The sequence below is a fragment of the Temnothorax curvispinosus genome, unplaced genomic scaffold (assembly GCF_003070985.1).
Source record: "Temnothorax curvispinosus isolate PA1 unplaced genomic scaffold, ASM307098v1 QBEX01001498.1, whole genome shotgun sequence".
Lineage (NCBI taxonomy): Eukaryota > Metazoa > Arthropoda > Insecta > Hymenoptera > Formicidae > Temnothorax > Temnothorax curvispinosus.
Window position 1 is genome coordinate 212,484 of NW_020211278.1, and position 19,095 is coordinate 231,578.

The following is a 19,095-nucleotide window of genomic DNA, read 5'->3' on the forward strand; positions in this document are numbered from 1 at the left end:
AAAACGATACCGCGAGACCGAAATATTTATGTCGCCAGATTGGGGCGATATTAGACGCTAGACAAGTAATTACAATGAATCTTACGGATGAATGATGATCTATTTGCGAGACGCGTTCGGCAAGAAGCTAATGAATATTTGCGTTTTCTATCGTCATGTTTTATTATGAGCGACGCGTAGACCGGAACATTGACTTATGGTCTACCATTAAATCTTAACAGACAATAATCTAATATATAATTTATCTTTCATACTTTTTTCTTTAGTTTATTAGACCTCTAATGCACTCTGACAGTTGAAATTACATTATGAATACTGTGTTCTTATTACATATAATAACTTTAGAGAAATTGGTTTACTGAACTTTTTATTGCTTTGCCTATATTAGAATACAATAAATTATATTTGGATTATAAATTATTCATAAGATCGCTAGAAAATGCAATGCTAATTTAAAAATGGCAAAACAAACTATATATAGACCGTGTAAGATTAATAAAAATCGATATAATCCATTTTCCACAGGAACAGTGTTGCAATATCGACACGATGTACGGTCCCCCCTTTGTAGCAATCGCGATGTCGTCGACATGCATTAAAGGATATTACGGGCGGGCATTGCAGAAGGACGTTATAACGCTTTCGTGTGGGTAGCGCCGAATGGAGCCCTAGTAGACTCTCTAAAGCTACCATGCCATCATTTTGCGGCGTCGGGCTTCCGGTATTCACGGCGCAGTTACAGCAAATGGCCGAAATGACTTATACCAGCATCGGCATTTCCTAGTCAGGATCGAACGTCGCTTTTATTACGAAATTCTTACGGATGGATCATACAAGATCGTAACAATGCCCGCAAAGTCACATTAAGTCACCGACGATGACCGCTATTCCCGAAACGAGAAAGATCGCGGCAGCCCTTCATCTCTATCCACACCGTTTCTCTCTTTCTCTCTTTTTTTCTATACCCGGGTCATGCCCCTAAGAACAGAGTCTCGTCGGCGTGTCGGAGGTTCCAATGAATTGATTGTTTTAGCTACGGGGGTGAGAATACATTATACATTAACGAAAGACCGGCGCGACCGAAGACAAGATTAACGACCCGCAGGTATTTATGGCCGTGACTTGTCGGGATCGTTTAAACAAATGTTTGTTTCTTGCCTCGGCATGACCCCGCCTCGTCAGTTTCTCGAGGAGGAAAGGAAAGGTAAGAAGATTTCCCGAGGATCTTAAGGTCCGCGGCAGCTGCTGATGGCGCCGTTGATGCCCGGTTACCCCTCCCCCTCCCCAAAGCACACCCATTTGCAGTTGACTGACTTTGTATCTCCCTCTTTGTCTTCGTAATCCACCGTACCTCATCGCCGGTGCTTTTCGCCAAATCGCGCGTTTCCATGAAATTCGTTCGCGCGCAAGGGAAACAGATCGCGAGCAATGGTTACCGCGGAGATCGCCAGCTAAACAAATAATTCCTCCGATATTGCTCTATAACGCGCGTAACCAATCGCGCGGTCTCCCCGATAGATCCGACGCACCGGTTACGCGAAGATTTATAGGACATAAGCACCGCCTGCCGCCTTGCTGCGCCTTTTTCTCGAGGACGTTGGAACTAATCGACGATGCAACAGAACCAGTGGGAGGCGGCGACCGCGGGGCCAATAAATTTGGAAATTTCTTCACGTGTCATCCTCGCGTCCGGTGACGCTTTCGTAAACAGACGGGCGATCTCGCAGAAGGGAGGATCAGGCCTCCGACCACCCTGGATAGAGCAGGTCCGAAGGAGCACGGAAACGGGAGGAACGGAAGAGGGAAAGAGAAACAACGAAGACCGGGAAAATCTCGACGGTGCAGAGAAGGGTGACGATAGCGGGAGTAGGACACAGAAACGGTGGGCGCCGGCTCATACGCGCGCCATTCACAGAAAATTTATGTACCAGAAGCATAAAGCCAGAGCCGCGTCTCTCTCGGGCCGTGGCATCCAAACCACCGGGCAAATCCACAATCGTTCGTTCCTTTCATCCCCTCAATCTCTCTTTTTTTCATCTTGCTCCCTTCCCCCCTCTCTCCCACTGTTTTGTTTTCTCTTTCTTTTCTTCTGCAAAGCTTGCGCGATACAATCCAAGCAATACTGCACTTCGTCACGTATAATGACGCTGGATATGGAATGGGAGAAATCGAGCGAAGAAAGAATGTAAAAGGCAAGATCGGGAGCGGGGAGAAGAGTACGAGTTGAGAAATAAAGGAAAAGTAATACTATTGCCTCCTCAACGATTCCCATCGCTCTGTGAGAACTTCCCGCGAAACATTTGCGGTCCATTATTTCCCCCGTACTCATATCAAAAGGGTCGGTGCATATACCGCAGAAATGGCCTCCTACGTCTCAACAATAATTTCTAAAAAAAAAAAAAAAAAAAAAACTGATCGCTTTCAATTCGTTCGTTCACACTTTTAAGTTGCTGTTATATAAAATGTTATTTAACATTGTTTAAAAAAAATAGTTATCAAAAATTGTATCGCAGTGTATATGAAATAAACAGTGTATGTATGCAATCTTTATAAAAAAGTTGCTTTATCTGATGTCTATTTAAAATATTACCGCTTGTTTTTTCTTTCTAATAAAATATATTTATTATATATTAATCTACAAATAATTAATTTTGTTATTTTATTTGTGAATAACATCCTATTTATTATAATATTTTACATATTTCAAAAGTTAAACTATTTAATTTCGTAAATAGTGCAATCGATAAAATCATTTAATATCTCAAATTTAGCAGAGAAAGACTTATTTTCATGTTTTATAAATCTACATAAAAGAGCCGCGAATTTTAACTCTCAAATAAAACAAAATAATATCAACAAAAAGAAAAAGTAAAATATGTCGGATGCATAGAATAATAATTTTATATATATTCTACGCGTGAAAATATTTAAATGTATGACAATATTAGATTATAGAAGTAAAATTGAGACTAATGATAACGTTTCCTTTATTTTAATACTAACATTTTATAAAGTTATTTTAAACAAATGTCTGTAGACTCCATATTCTTAGTAAACATGGAACTATGAATTTTTTTTAGAAGTATTATTTATGTGACGGATACACCTTAAGGTGCTAGTATACAAAACATGCCAGATCGCATCAAAAGCTGCGCGAGCCGTTGAACTGCACTAGATACAGATATGCTAACCGGTTGAGTATATCTTCCAGATTCTTTACGACTACGCGCGTCACCGCCTTGCTGTGCACGTACGTGTACAAATGGGCAGTACCTACGCGTATAACGAAGCCTCGCAAAATGAGAGGAACAGCGGAACACGATCGGGTAAGAAGATAATGCTGGCTACTGCGAGATCTTTACTCCGCGGGCTTCCCGGAAAGAAAGGACCCCCCGAGATGAACACTCGCCATCTTATCTAGCGGAGATAGACCGTGGCCCAGCTACCATATCAGATGAGACACGATAGATGGGACGGCGTGACAAAAGTGTCCTGCACGTCGAGCTTCCCGCGCGATCATCCCCTTCAATGCGCGCACACCTGTATGAACCCATCCACATCCGCACCGTGACAAAAACTTTTACTAACCAGTTAACTTGTTCTGTTGGTAACGATACATATAGCGTTTGTTAATTTATATAAATCCACACCTAAACTGCGCTCCGCGTAAGTCAGGTAAAATTCAGGCATTAAAATATTACATCAGAGCGCTATTGCGGGACGCAAAAGTGAAGAGATCGATACACGTATCGTCATCGCGCACAAATTCCGTATACCGTTTCGTTTTCTATTTTAAAATCGAGCCGCCGAGTGTGACAATGTTAGATCGCGAGACAACGGTGTCGATAACAAATAAAATAACCAGCAGCGTCCAATTTAGTAAATGTTCAACACTTTCGCGACGCTCCGACGTAGATAAAAACTAGTTTCATCAACAAATGACATGTTTATATGCTTTCTTCGGTGGCCGATCGGCGGAACTTCGAAAGCAAAGTCGTTCTGGCGCAGTGGGTCTCGGCGTGACGCACGACGACCCCTTTTAGAGGCGCCAGGCTGCTAGAGGAAGAGCAGAAACGAGGAGGGCGACGACGAAGGAGCGAAGGGCGAGCGCAAGAAGAAGAGAATGATGAAGAAGAAGAAGAAGGAGCAGAAGAGAAGAGAAGAAAAGAAGGAAGGCGTTCCGACGAAACGGAGCGCGGTGTCGGATCTAGATAAGATCTTCGAAACGGGGATCAGTAATATTTTACAAAGTCATCGAAGTTGCTCGCTAACTTCGGCATAAATTACAATCGCCGTCTCCTTTTCTCCCGACCGCCTTCCTTCTTCCTCCCGCCGCGCAGCTCATCCCTTTTGTGAAACGGCTGCACACGGCTATGGGAAGATGAGGAGGCGCCCGCGGATCCACCTCTCTTCAGCGAGTGTTAAACAAACACTTACAATTGCTAATAACATAGAACGCGCGCTCGCTTCGCGGTGAGCTAATAAATCCGCTTATCTAACGACCATGCACGGCCGATTGCCGATGGGAAACGTAATAGTGACGCGAGGACGTGTCCCGAATTAATTACCGTAATCTTCCGCCGAGATTCGTGAGAAGGATCATTAAACGATGTAATCTTAAGCTAACACTTCTTCGACAAATCAATCCATATCTAGATACTATGTAATCGAATAATCTTGCGCATCAAGCAAAAAAAATGTGTTAAATCAAGTTGTGAATTTACTGAAATTCGAGAGATTTCATATTAAAAAATTTCATATTAAAAAATTTCCATCTGATTAGTATTCGATAGCATTCAGTATAATTACCGAAGGTAATTCAAGAAGACTAATGGAATCATTATGTACATTGAATGTTAGATAAAAAATTGTATGAATATTATACAAGTCACCCTGTCACATCAATCCGAAATGGTCCAATCGCAAAAATTTCGTAAATTCGCAATAAAATCTGCGCGAAACAATAAGAATGGCCGATTACGCGCACGAAGTCGGCTGTTTACCCGCGAGATTAGCGTCTGCGACAAGGCACAATGCCGCCGTTTATTATCTCCGACAGTGACCAAACCGATAGCTATCGTCGAGGGCCGTTACTTAATATTTTGTCGTAAAAAAAAAGAAAACGAGAGGGTCAGTCAAGAAGGACGCGGGACTCCGGTCCGTGACACGAATACGTCGCAGGAGCGACGAAGTTCGCGAGGATCTCGCACATAAATCATACGTGAAAAAATGTTTGCGGCTAATCCTAACATGGTATGCTAGCAAAAACGTCATGTAGTCGTGAATAATGATTGCTGCATATATGTCGGGCGAAGAATCGATACGATATCCACGAGATGTAAATGCGTTACATTTCGAAAATCACAGAAGCGACTCCGATCGATGTTGCTTTCGTCGTCATTCGCGTGGCCGGCACTTTTCCCGATACAGGTAAAAGCTGTGAGAAATGAAAGGGTCATCTATTAGGAAAAAGGTATCCTACATTCCTAGGTTATCATAATGGAATTAATCAAACAAGTCGACGGGATATTTGGGCACGATTAAGACTATACTGTGAAATCAAATGAACAAGCGTCGAGAAAAAGTCTCATTAAACTTCAACAGTTAAAAAATAAAGAATCTATGTATAAAATATAGATGTACATATATATCTCTAAAGAATGTTGCGTGTTTTCGTTTCCCCGATAACTATATTAACCAAAGTAAAATCAAAGTTGTACTTTGTGTCAAAAATAAATGTCAACAGTTGCATCTTATGTCAGAGTCTGTAAAAATTCTGTAAATAATTTTGACACCACAATATATTCGAGGCTTGCTGATTTTGATTGCAGACAGAGAGAATAAATTGTATCTCGTGAATCGAAACGCGTTATCCTTCAGTACACCGTTGGAAGGATACATTCCTCTAGAAAATGTTAGGCAAATTTAAAACACAAAATGATCAATCCCTCCATTCATCTTATCCCCGAAGACACGGCTGCTTACGACGAGGGCGAGTAGCCCGTGTGTAACTGAGAAGTTCATGCGATTACGATCTCAATGTTTGGGATTTTTCGAGGGTTGAAATACAGATATCACCCACGAAGAGACGCTATCTTCTCGAGCGAGGCCTACCCTAGCTCCCCGACGAATTAATATTCTACCACCGTGCAGAAATCGCCCACATTGCTGTGACAGTCCAAAAAATATATAGTCGATCGAAATGTGCAGTCCCCGCTATCGCTCAAAAAGAAACAGTGAGAGAAAACTTGATAGTTATCTATTTATCTCGCATTCCGATTATCTAATGAAAATATACACACATTTACACATCATTGTCAAAGAGTGGATTTATTATTGAAGAAAAATTTAAATTTTAAATTAAATTTTGAAAAATAAGAAGTAATCAATATAGCGTTTCGGTTTTTATTCAAATTTGCTTTTACCTTCAGTTGTATAGCTATTATGTAAAAGTAATAAAAGGAAATGTAGGAGCAATATTTATATAACGTCAAGTTTCGAGATTTAAAAGTGGGATCTATTTCAAAGTGTTTCTCTTCTCATTTCCATAATTCATCATAGAAGAGGCAACTCTGCACGGGGATGCATCCGCCGAGAGCATATGACTAACGCCATCTTAAATCCGTCGGATCAGCATCGTTCCCCAATCCAGAGTAGAACGAGAGAAAGACAGAAAGCCTACGGTGAAGCGTCGAGCGAAGAGAGTATCACGTTTCGTGTGAGCCGATATTTGTTACAAGTTCTTATAGATGATGAAGAAGCGTTCGCCGTGCGCGCGAGCCAAGGCAGCCCAAGAACGAGCGCTGGCACTGGGCCCTTTGAGGGCCCTATTAACGAGTGGCCCCCCGCGGCCGCCGCCGCCGCCGTAGCGGGCCCAATCAACCCCGAGTCCAATTCGGGGCCCCGGCCTCGACTTGTTTTATGTAATGCCCGCGACGCCAGAATCAATTAGCCCTGGCACCCTCCTATTTTGCGTATGCATGCGCAACGTATATGCATAGCAGGCGATCTCGGTGAGCCGAAACTTATTTGCAACTGTCCTGCGCGCGCGCGCGGGAACGGCCGGTGGACGAGAAAAACCGGTTCCGAAGCCGCGAGTTAGGCGGAAATTAAATAGCTCGGGATAAACGGGGATCAGAACGTTGCTGCTCACCTCCGACCGTGTGGCGAATTAGGATCGCTAATTTCGCCGCTCGGAATCCCGCGGGTTTTTGACACGACCGGGCCCTGCGATAGATCCAGCGGACGTTACGACTGGATAAAGGACGGCGCCAAGTCCCTCGAGTCTTTAGTCGAGCTATTAAAGTTTAACGTCAACGGGTTAACATCAATGAAATTCGCGCGCGCAATTAATTTTACCTTTAAAGATATGACAAAAGATATTATCTTTATTAATTATGTAAAAATATATATTATATCGTTATGCCATAAACGTTGCAATAACGAACACGAGTAAATAGCATTATCGGCAGGCGAATAAAATAAAGAGCCGCGATTTTCCTCTCAAAAGAAGTTATCAGAAACCACCACCGTCATCCACCAAGCTGTAGTCGCGGTCGATAATTGATCAACGTTGATTAACATATAGACTATCGTTAGCGGATAATTGTCATGAAAAATGACCCGTCTAATCGTATCTTTGGCGAGATAACGAGAATCACGACGACGGCGTGAGAGATTATGTTAGCGGAGAGATTCGACGAGTATATACGCCGATCAGGAGTGCGCGCTCGTAGGATAGCACGGTCAATTAGGCGGACTATCGTTACGTGCTTTAATGAGATCTCGACGCGGAGTCGAAGGTATATAAAAGTGTTTTATGTCCTGTGAAACCTGGGCACCGTTGTGCCGTCAATTAGGAGACTACGCGCCGCACCGCCCATAATCAGCATATATGCAACGTGGCGTATGCGCGGCCCCTCGGGCCGATAACCAGGAAGCGACAGTGTGATCTCGACTTATTATTTCGGTGGTAAAAATACTGCGGGGCGCGCAGCCGTTAGGCGCCAACAACATTTTCTTGTTTATGAAAGGTATTTTTCGAGCAAGAGTATAGAATTAATTAACATCAACTCGCGCTCATCCATTTTATCTCTAAATATGTACAAAGAACACTATTGTTGCATTTAATTAAAATCTTCGTCATGTGCGAACACTGCGAACGATTGTTAGTATTTCTCAGTATTGTGTCTACCTATATGAGATAAATAACAAACGAAAAAAAAAAGTAGCATGATTATTATAATCATATACTAATATTCTAATTACAATTATGCAATAATTACATATATTAGATTATGCAAAAGCTATGACCCGGCAATCCAACACGTTAATTCGACAATCTAACACGTAATTGTATTCTCATTCTTAACTTTATATAATTTCTTCATAGAAACAAAATTATTTTGGTTCTTATTTCGTGGTTTTTTTCCAATAATTCTTGTGTCACAAATTCCACCAAATATTTTATAATCTTCAACAAATAAAAAGTAAGCATATTGAAAGATGAATGTTAGAAACAGCAGTAAATAGAATCGATGCCGACCCCGGTTATAATATCGTCACTTATGACAGATGAATCAAGAATTTTATCATTACACTCTGAATAATCGTCTGTCCCTTTTACAGAAATTCTATTCCCGGAAACTCCGGAAAGGAATTCAATGAGAAGCGATGGATCGCAGCGTGAACAACTATACGTCAACCAGCTCGCGCTACAGCGGCCGGCATTGAAGCACACACATTTTATCTAGCCGGAGGATTTAGACTCTCGGAGGAGAATCGGCGGCAGCGTGCACCAGCCGGCGATACCGCGCGTGCACCGGCTGAAAAAAGGAGCACGCATACATCAAGCGTATTTATATCTACTACGGAGTGGGTCATCGTGCGCAACAATACGACAATTTGGCCGCGGCCGATACGAGATCTCACGACGTTGCATTCCCACCCTCCCGTTACCTACATCCCCGCCGGAGACGCGCGGCTCTCCCGTCCTCCACCCTCTCATATTCCTCCGGTTCCCCGACGTCGCATCGATTTAACGGGGAACCCGTGCCGCGCGATCCCATGAGCCGTGCCGTGCGTACGTGCGTGCCTGCGGGCGTGCCTGCGTGTAACGCACCCACACACACGCGCGCACGTGGCGTAGCGACGACGCGTGTACCTGCCGCGTCGTCCATTTCGAGAATCCGACGCGATCTTATCTGCCGTGCGGCCGCCACGACTCCCGCGAAGAGAATCTTTGATTTAGTGCGGGAGGAAAAGTACGGGAGAGGACAGTCGAGTGAGTCGAGGAACGAGGGGGAAGCCGGGAGGACGACGGATAAGAAGGACGTTCTGTCCCCGAGCGAACCGCGGCTGCGTTCCGCGAGAGCGATGCGCTCTTAAAAACTTTTTTTTTTTAGAGTAAATCAGAGAGGAGTCCAAACGCGCTTTTCGTTACCTTCGAATGTAAGATATAAACATTCTTAGCAAGTAGACCGCGCCAATATATAACGCTTTATCTACAGATACACATTTGTAATCTAGTCAAATTACAGATACATCTTGTCTTTATATTCGTCGCAGGGATTTCGTGTAATTCATTTTTTTTTACAAAATTCCTAGAAAATTCACAAAAAACTAGGATATTGTGGAATGTGTGTGAATAAAATATATATACAATCTCACTAAACTTCAGTGATTTTGCAAACTTCTTCTATATAGGTTCTGTCAGTGAAATTGTGAGCTGAGATTTTTATTAATTTATATATATAAATATATATATTCAAGTATATTTATTCAAGTATATTTATTCAAGTAGGTATATGAAATATATATTATTCAGATTTTGAAAAAGCTTGAGAGGAATACAAAAATTAAAACATCATTCAATATAAAAGATTGAAAATAGCGAGAGAAGAATCAGCCTTTAATCCTTAATCACTTTGCTTTTAATTACTGATCCGGCATTCAAGTTCAGATGATTCAGATGTCGAAAAGGCTAGAGAGGAATATATATCTATATTAATAATTATTTATTCCACAATATCCTGTTTTTTATGGATTTCCTATGGATGTTGCATAAAAAACGAATTATTTACATACAATCTACAACATATTCACAACGTGGGGATCAATGCTTTTAGTTATAGAATATAAAAAATGCATCACATTTCTGATGCCTGTTACATTTTTCTTGTTTATTCTAATCGATTCATATATCATCCTTCCTTCACACAATTCAGAAAAATATAAGAAATGCATCACTATGTGGTGCTTGTTACATTTTTTCTGTTCATTCATTACAATCAATTTCTGGACCATTCTTATTACAATCTAAAATTTAATCTAAAATTTCCTTCTTATTTATATGCTAAAAATAATAAAAATTGCTAATTTTATTCTATTTTCAATTTTTTTCCAAATAATCCCACAGATTGTAAAAGTTGTACTGCAAGTTAAAAAAATACGCGAGGCGTATGGCGCAGATACTCACGTCTTTCAGCGGAACTTTGAACGCCAGGATCTTGGTGCCTTTGATCACATCGCCGAAAGCTTTGTACTCTAACCATCTGAAACATACAAAAAAACGACTATAGTTGCAGAATTGATAATAATTGCTTTCGTGGCGATTTGGTAGCAGAAAAGTATGCTGAATCTCCGAAGCTGGATTCATCGATCAACAGATTAAATACGGAACTTTATACATTCATTTATCGACGTTCGATTCAATTCTCCGATTCTGGTATTTTCAGGGGCACATCTAAACGTACGAAAAGACACGATACGTGTGAAATATCGAGATACTTAGGTGTCGGTCATTTCGTTTCCGTGCCTTTCCACCGGTTTTAACCAACAGCTTTAAATCGATACCTACGATTTCAAATATACGTACTTCTTGCGGGAACGCGTCATTCTCCGTCCCATTCTCAACTCTAATCGATATCGGCCGCTTTATGAGAATGCGTCACTTAAGTAAACTAAACGCCCGGCGCGATAATTATTAAATAACGTAACGAAAATTCGCGAGACCCGAGAGACCCGATCGAAGACTAATGACCCGCGCGAATCGAACTGGCTCGTATTTCAAATGGCGATCAGGCAGGCAACCCCATCTCGGGAAAAAAGGCGGGAAACGACGGGCGAGCGCGACACGCTCGCTCCGTTGGTAAGTCAGCTGTCCCCGAAGATAGCGTCGGATCGCGTTCCCGAAATTCCAGCGGAACGTTTCGCCGTCGGTTCTGTGTTCTGTCTGACGCGCGAGAGACAAATGAAAGCCGCACTTCGCCTCGCGGATCGACGATCGCGTTATTAGCGTCGCGGCCGCAGGCCGAGATGTCAGGGAAACGTCGGCGCAACCTAACCTCGTCGCGGCACGACCGCGCTCGCGATCGCGCCGCGCGAGCGATCTCCACCGTTTCGAGAGACTCGGCGGTCCTCCCCCCGCGCGGGAAACGGAAAGCCGCTTACCTGTCCGGCACCGAATTCGTCATGTTTCCCGCTCGCTCAAAGATTTTCACGCGAAAGGGACCGCATAACACTCGAAACTTGAAAGTCTTGAAACGCAATACCACCGTCACCGTCACACCACACGCACTCGCGCGGAATCGACGACGCAGAACGATCGATCGATCTCTCGACTACGCGGCGCGGCACCGACAACTCGGCGGGTTAACGTGGGCTCCGAAGCGAATTGCGAGAAACGAAAATAATTCTTTAATAGATTCTTCTTGATGTAGATTTTGATGTGTACGTTTATCATCAAAGATTAACTTGATGTTACTTAAGATTACTTTGCTGTAGCGTGAACATATCTCTTGAGTTTTAAAGAAAATGAGAATTCGTATGCATTTACTTTTATTTGTTTACATTTTAATTGAAACACTTTTGCAAACATTATTTATAGAGAGATTAAAAGTTGTGATTATGAAAATGTATAAATTCTAATGAGATATACATAACCAAAAAATCCCGTAGGATTTTTCATGTAAACTGACACGTACATCTTTACAAATTAGAAGATGCTACTGCAGTGGAAAGATATTTATAAAAAAAAGTCAATCCATTTTCAGATTCTGCTATTTAATTTGCAGTTAAAACTGTTTCTTTCCAGAGTTTTATTTTGGCTACATTTTTTCATAATTGCACATCCAATGAGAGATACTGAGAGATACATTTGAGGATTCGATTATTATTACATTATTATACGATTATTATTCATTACTCTCCAGTTAAGAAAATAAGATATAATCACAGAAATTTTGATACAATTTTCAAGTAACAAATATTTAATCATAATTGCACTTGTTACATACAAACTGTAGGTCTATTTTCTATTGCTGCACTAGCTGCATTAATTCAAGAAGCATACATATACATTGAAGCGTGAGAAACGTATGAGACTTACACTTTAGGGTGTTTTCCGTTGCTGAACCGTTATAGTTCGGAGTTCACCTTTTTCCTTCTAATGTGGAGTAAAAAAAATCAACTCTGAACTAATGCAGCCAGTTCAGTAATAAAAAACTAACCCTTAGTGTATGTACAGTTCTTAAACTAATGTAGTCAGTGCAGCTATAGAAAATAGAACCTATATATTAAAAAATTATTTGATGGAAAACAAGAAATTTATTAACTTAATCATAGTATCTCATTAACTGGTTGGACACTGCACATCCTTAGACTCTGTGTTCAGTTCCAAAACTGTGTTTAATACCTTTTTCTCCACGTCGAGAAGTTGAGGAGGCTTTTTATACTAGAATAGAAATAGAAAATAAATGATAACGAATAAGCTATACCTACATAGCAAAATATGTACAAAAAAGTATTTTCCATACCGTTATAATTAAAGTATTGTACTGATGCCGAAATGATATCCTTTGCTGTTCCAGCTTCAATCCGATCCTCTCCAGATCTGGGATCTTTAGCTTTTTGAAATATTTTTTGTTGCTTGTACGTACGGTCATAGTGCCATCCTGTTCCGCAGTAATGGAATACACACTTTCAGGATATGGTAAATTTCTGATTCGCCATTCCAGAGACGTTTTTGTAATTCTTCTTGTAATAAACGGCTGCAAAAAGATGATAAACTTAGAAAATACATTGTACGTACAATTACAGATATTGCTTAAAATTTCAGAATAACCATGTTAGAATTATATACTTGTTCTGTTATTTACAAAAAGAAAATGACATACAGCATTTGAACTTTCTTCTATTCCATATATCTCTATATTACTCTGTTTAAGTTCAGGGTCTCCAACTTCCACCGTCCATCCAACGTTCGTACCAAAATTATTTTTCTCTTTCCATGCCCGTCGTACCACTACATTTGTATCTGTGTTATATTCTTCTACCATTTCCTTTCCATCTTCCAATAAAAAATGAACTTTCCTCTTTCCTGTAACGTAACATAATAAAATCAATAAAAAACTTCTTGCATTAATTGAAACATTTAACACTGTAAAATTTAATTGTCTCAATTAAAGGACTATAATTTGAAATGTTATTATAAAAGATAAACTCATGTATATTCATAAATATAAGCATAACAAAAAATGTCAATTTAAAAAAATATTTTTTTACAGAATTAATAACAAGTTTAGTTTAATAATATTTCAATAAAATGCTACATTGTCCTGTTCAAGCTTGTGTAATAATGCATAAGATTACACGAGTCTACTATTGATCAAACATTTTTAGGTTAAAAACAGGCATGCCGTAAACCCACACGTGGTTTAATCGACAATAATCATAAATCGTAAAGCTATTTAATTACACTTACCATCCTCGATAACAGCAGTTTTCCTAGCATCTTGAATAATCTTCAACCACGATTTAGACGTCATCTTGCACGTTAAATAAACGAGCGAACTTATAAGGTTTCCTAGCAACCTCTCTCGAGAGTCTCGAAGTCTCGAGACTGCTCAAGACAGACGATAGCGCGCATGCGCAATATGCGCATGCACCTGATGTACCAAATCATAATCAGATCTTATTTCAATACTTAAGATGCTAATACGGCTCTGTGATTGGTTAATGACATCTTAAGATTGTACTTAAAAAAGATGGTCTAAATTAAATATGATATATTAACTCTAACATGACGTAATTTGATTTAAATACTTAAATATTTCAATTAAAAAAATAGTAATCAGTTGAACGCATTTAGTCAAGTTAACAACTTTTTTTCTCTTTAATTAAAAATCTCTTTAATTAAATTTTAAAGGTTCAGGATGAAAGGGTTAATTGGAGTTTGATCAAAGTCGTGAACTACTGCCGCGACACATTCACGGTACTATAAACATGAATATTTATATAAAAATAGGTATTGATTAATTAGACAAATACAAGTCAGATACGATACTTTCCCCAGAGGTTTTTATTCAGCTTTATTTATACAATATAGAAATTTAATGACAGAAGGAGATCTTCATTGCAAGTAGATGGATTTGCAAGTTTGCGCGAATCCAAATTGTTTGTACAATAGACGAACAGAGAGTTCTTATAAATTAATATTATTATTATTATCTTTTACAATGTTTTGCCGAGATCTCCGCTCGCTAAGTACAATATGTAAAAGGCATCCTACACCCAATAGTATGAATACAATTGCGTATGTAAATGTTAATAATGATTATTAATAATTACCGACATAAATTGCATTTTCGTTTTTTTTTTCAACGTTATAACATATATTTTATCGTTACTCTTTGTGTATATGTATTTATATATACACGTGCATATACATAAATACATACATTTATTTCATATATGTATATATATATATATATATATTTATATATAATATTTATAGAAAATTATACTAGCTACATTAATATATACATAAAAAGGCAAATGTGAAATACCTGAACATTTCTCATCTCTTTACTTTATAAAAATATGTGTTTTTATTATGTTTGTTCGTATTTCAATGAATGCTATTCTTAATATATTGTAGCATTACAACGTGTCGCAGTAAGTGTATATTCACATACTTGTATTATTTACTATATTATTTGTAATATACATTACAATGTGTTTTGCATGTAGTCTACCTGAATGGAGTGAAATTTAAGGTATCTGTTTAAGCTGCTTTCTATATGGAACACAAAATGGTTCGGAGATTAGTTACTGCAAGTTTGCTGTATCCCACTAATGCCTCAATCATTTGCCTTTTATCGCTTTGCCCCCTACTTTGTCCGCAATTAAATGCAATTTTGCATTACATTAATTACAATTTTGCATTATTATCCATAACGCTACCACTTCTGAAACTGTAAGCGCTTCAAATCATGCGTATTTTCTAAGTTCATATAACACAACAAATTTTTATTTAATAATACATACGCGTGTGATTAAACATTTGTTTTACTAACACTGTCACACGCAGATGACGTACTCAATGCCGTAGCGTTTTGCTTGCGACAGTGAGCATTATTTATTCATGAATGTGTATCATAATTTTGGCAATTAAGTATACCGCTAACAATAATAATCACACACAATCAACTGAATAGATAAAAATCACTGGATACATTCAACGCAATCGTCTGTGCTTCTATATCTATGAAATATATAATTCAATTCATATATGTCATAATCATAGATACAATTCATAAAAATAATGATATCGAAACGTGATAAAATCTGTTTCGCGAATGTAAAAAAATGAGCTTTTTGAATGTATAATATATCACTGTACGTGTGTCAACGTGTGTTACACGTGTACGTATATTAAGAAGATGACAAGCATATTTTACGCTTAAAGCAGGAAGAATAGTAATTGGAATTAGATGTTAATTTAGAGTTGCTTTAATTATGGTGACACAACAGTTCTCGTGCGTGATTCCACAATATAACCATCTTACTACGTTTTCTTACTATTTACGTATATTAATAGTTGTAATCTTTTTTTTAACGCTATAGACATTGTGATTTGTATTAGGCTAGGTCTGCAGCTAGGCCGGTTTCCATTTTTCGGCCGATATTGTCCACTGCTCTTCCCACTTCTCTTATTTCGTAACATCTATGCTACTCGCGGAGATGTAACACTCGAGTTCAGGAATGGTATTAGTTATAAATCGTATGGGACTTTGGTGCGTATTGCCCTGAGCGTTGTTCACTGTTTATTGAGTTATTATTATTATTATTATATATATTATATGTGTGTGTATATATTATATACACCTATATAATTATATATACACAATGTACATAATAATAATAATAACTCTATACAATTTGTAGTTAATACTGTCCTCGAGCCCTTACATCTCCGCGAACAGCCGAAATGCTACGAAACGAGAGAAGTAGGAATAGCAAGCAAGATCGGCTGAAAAGGGCAAACCAGCTGCAGGCCTGGTTTAGGCAATCACAGAGAAACTCGCATACTATAACACATTCCATTATTTTTTCACGAGTAGTATTATATGTCGCTATAAGGCCAGTATAAACTCATGAAACATATTTTAAGATCATCTACGTAGCTTAAATAAAGCATAGGAAATTCATGAAGCTTTCGATTTTATTTTATTATTAATTATTGATCTTATTAAAGACAGTCACAACAGACAAGATACATTATATATACAAACAAATACAATGATACCCGATGCTCTACTTTCTGTAATATAAAAATCTTTGATTATAAAAATGAAAAGAAAATGCATGAAGTTATGATATTTAGATGTGAAAATGTATTAACACGGGTAGTCAAAGTAACTGAAAACTGTAGCATCACCCATGCACACAAAAACCACCATTAGAATAATTAATCCTATCTTTCTTCCTACTAAAATCTCTAAATGTGTTAAAAAGTCATCTGCCAAAAATCACGTAGTCGCGATTCGTAAGCCGGTATCCTTGACGAATTTCGTTGTTTATTTGGACACAGTGCGAGGTGTGTCAGGTCTAAAACCATGAACGCTACTCTTTCGAATTATACGCAATAAATCTAATAACGCGTATAATATTCGCTGCCCGTGTTCGCTTTCATTACGCTTTGGACGCGCTGCCCAAGAAAAACAAAAGTTTTTCAATTAAATCAATCACATCGTATACAATCCTTTAGCAGTTCATTCCTTGTGCTCAGGATCGGGTTTAGTCTTCGGCTCCATCGAAGACTGTCGCGACTGATGCGGATTCGTCTGATTTCTGGGAACTAGCAAGATGTTCCCATCTGCAGACTGTTGAAGACTGTATTCGCACGGATGGTACAGATTACCATCCGGATCCCGTAAAGACTAAAATATAATTTATCAAATATTATAGCTTCTCTTTTATCGCCTTTAACAGCATTTTACTCGAAAATAATATAATAAATTATCCGTTACTTAAATTACATATAACTGCAATGGAAATGAGATTAATAGTTAATACTGACCTGAAAAACATGACGGTAAAGTTGGCTAAATTTGTCTTTCACCCGCTGTCTCTCGATGAGCATAAACTCGCGCTCGCGGATGAGCCTCAACTTACGATCTCGCATCTCTTTCACTTCATCAGCTAGACTTATGATTTGATCCAATTTGCGTTTACGGCAATTCTGTGCGGCAACCTTGTTTTTGCCTCGTCTCCTAATATCGCGTATTAAAGATAGTTGGGCTTCGCTGAGATCATATTTGCTGAGACGTTCGTTAAACTCGTCCATGGGAAGGTTGATGATGTCACTGACTGCAATCGGTACACTCAATGCTCTTGCTCTCTTCTCATCTCTTGTTAGATGCTCCTCTGCTTCGTTTTTGCGGACTAAAATTTATATTTGACATAGATAAAAATTTAATATTGATAATCTCAGGAAATTGAACAATCGAAAAAAAGGTGATTTGAACAAATGATGAAAAATATTAGAAAGATAGTTACCTTTCTTGTCACGGGAAATGGGACGTTGAAGAGATCCTGAGCTCTCAGCGGGCAAATGATAGGTGTGATTGTGATGAACATGTTCTATTACAGATCGTCCTGAAAATAAAAAAAAATCAGAAATTTATATTTACATAAAATTATTCATTTATTCAAGAGGATATATTTGCTGTATTAAATAAATCTACATATAAAATTTTTTCTTACCGGATTGATGACGGCTGAAATCCACACTGCAGCTATATTTCATTTCTGGCTGTGGCCCGGCCGCACCTTCGATTGGTCCAGAATATGTATTTCCCGGTGCACCCGCACCAACTGTATGAGTATCATAATCATATTTCATCGGAGTGGTCGGATGTGCGGTAGCCCCTAAAGGTGAGCCTAGTTTGAAAGTTGTTTAACGATTAAACTTATATCATAGCGACTTGAAAAACTGCAATCATAAGGTTACTTCTAAATACTAACAAGTGCCTTGTTCCTGGAAATATCGCTTGGCGAACATTTGGTGTTTCTTCTGTGCGACTGGTGGTACCGCTCGTTCTGCTTGGCATCTCGGCGAGCCGGCGTTTCTCGCGGACACTGAGTAGTTGCAGTCGTATGGCATACGATATTTGCTGCAATACAATTAAAAGATTATTGATAAACGTTGCAGAGTATACTACAAATTAGATTTTTCTCATGTACAATCGTGATATCTTGAAAACGAAACAAACCAAAATTATTCCGTGTCTTAAAGATAATCCGATCCATGTCACGAATGATGCATTTGTGATATTAATTACCTTGCGTAATCCATGGTGTAATGGGAGTCGGCCTGAGTATGGCTGGAATTGGATCCAGTTTCCATCCATTCGCCGTCCGATAGAGATGGTACGCGCTCGCTACCCATACTACTGACAGCGCTATCACTTGAAGCATCCATCCTTTCATCGGCTACACCAGGTAGAGTCGTAACACCCGTGGCCGTCGAAGTTGTGCCGCCAGTTGTCGGGACACCCGGCAAGGCCGCTGCACCGGTCGGTCCGGATGCATTGTTGCTACCATTGTCCAACATGCGCATGGTGTACATGCCTGAAACACAATAGAAATATAATAAATTGGAGAATTCTATCCTATATAATTATTTTGTACAAATAACGCGAGAAGAATTAAAAGCATGTTTCAAAAATTTATTTCGGTAGCATGTTTATATTAGTTTATATTAAATAACATGGTGCCTTCGAAATGCGATGCGAGTATTTAAGTCCTGAT

At 39.1% G+C, this 19,095-nt stretch overlaps 3 protein-coding genes across 8 annotated transcripts in view; all 3 read right to left on the minus strand.

The window, feature by feature from the left end:
* LOC112464535 (probable tyrosine-protein phosphatase F54C8.4) overlaps positions 1 to 11,579 on the minus strand; it is a 31,562-nt gene extending 19,983 nt beyond the window's left edge. The window contains exons 1-2 of the mRNA XM_025031584.1: positions 11,452 to 11,579; positions 10,478 to 10,553 (exon numbers count right to left, since the gene is read on the minus strand). Coding sequence (XP_024887352.1) covers positions 10,478 to 10,553; positions 11,452 to 11,474 — 99 coding nt within the window. The 5' untranslated portion in view covers positions 11,475 to 11,579. The remainder of the gene's footprint in view (positions 1 to 10,477; positions 10,554 to 11,451) is intronic.
* Positions 11,580 to 12,042: 463 nt separating this feature from the next.
* Positions 12,043 to 13,891, minus strand: LOC112464760 (protein DPCD). The gene is made up of 4 exons (XM_025031943.1): positions 13,763 to 13,891; positions 13,176 to 13,378; positions 12,816 to 13,049; positions 12,043 to 12,733 (listed from the first exon to the last, which is right to left on the minus strand). Exons 1-4 carry the CDS (start codon positions 13,824 to 13,826, stop codon positions 12,632 to 12,634), a joined length of 603 nt encoding a protein of 200 aa, XP_024887711.1. The 5' UTR covers positions 13,827 to 13,891; the 3' UTR covers positions 12,043 to 12,631.
* An 885-nt stretch (positions 13,892 to 14,776) lies between these two features.
* The window catches only part of LOC112465135 (segmentation protein cap'n'collar), a 97,064-nt gene continuing 92,745 nt past the window's right edge, over positions 14,777 to 19,095 (minus strand). For 3 of the 6 annotated variants that reach the window (XM_025032563.1, XM_025032579.1, XM_025032571.1), the window contains exons 8-13: positions 18,627 to 18,915; positions 18,310 to 18,458; positions 18,049 to 18,225; positions 17,842 to 17,940; positions 17,363 to 17,727; positions 17,055 to 17,222 (exon numbers count right to left, since the gene is read on the minus strand). In XM_025032563.1, coding sequence (XP_024888331.1) covers positions 17,055 to 17,222; positions 17,363 to 17,727; positions 17,842 to 17,940; positions 18,049 to 18,225; positions 18,310 to 18,458; positions 18,627 to 18,915 — 1,247 coding nt within the window. Of the gene's footprint in view, positions 17,223 to 17,362; positions 17,728 to 17,841; positions 17,941 to 18,048; positions 18,226 to 18,309; positions 18,459 to 18,626; positions 18,916 to 19,095 lie in introns of all 6 variants that reach the window. The other 3 variants (XM_025032553.1, XM_025032540.1, XM_025032549.1) reach the window with 2 other exon arrangements.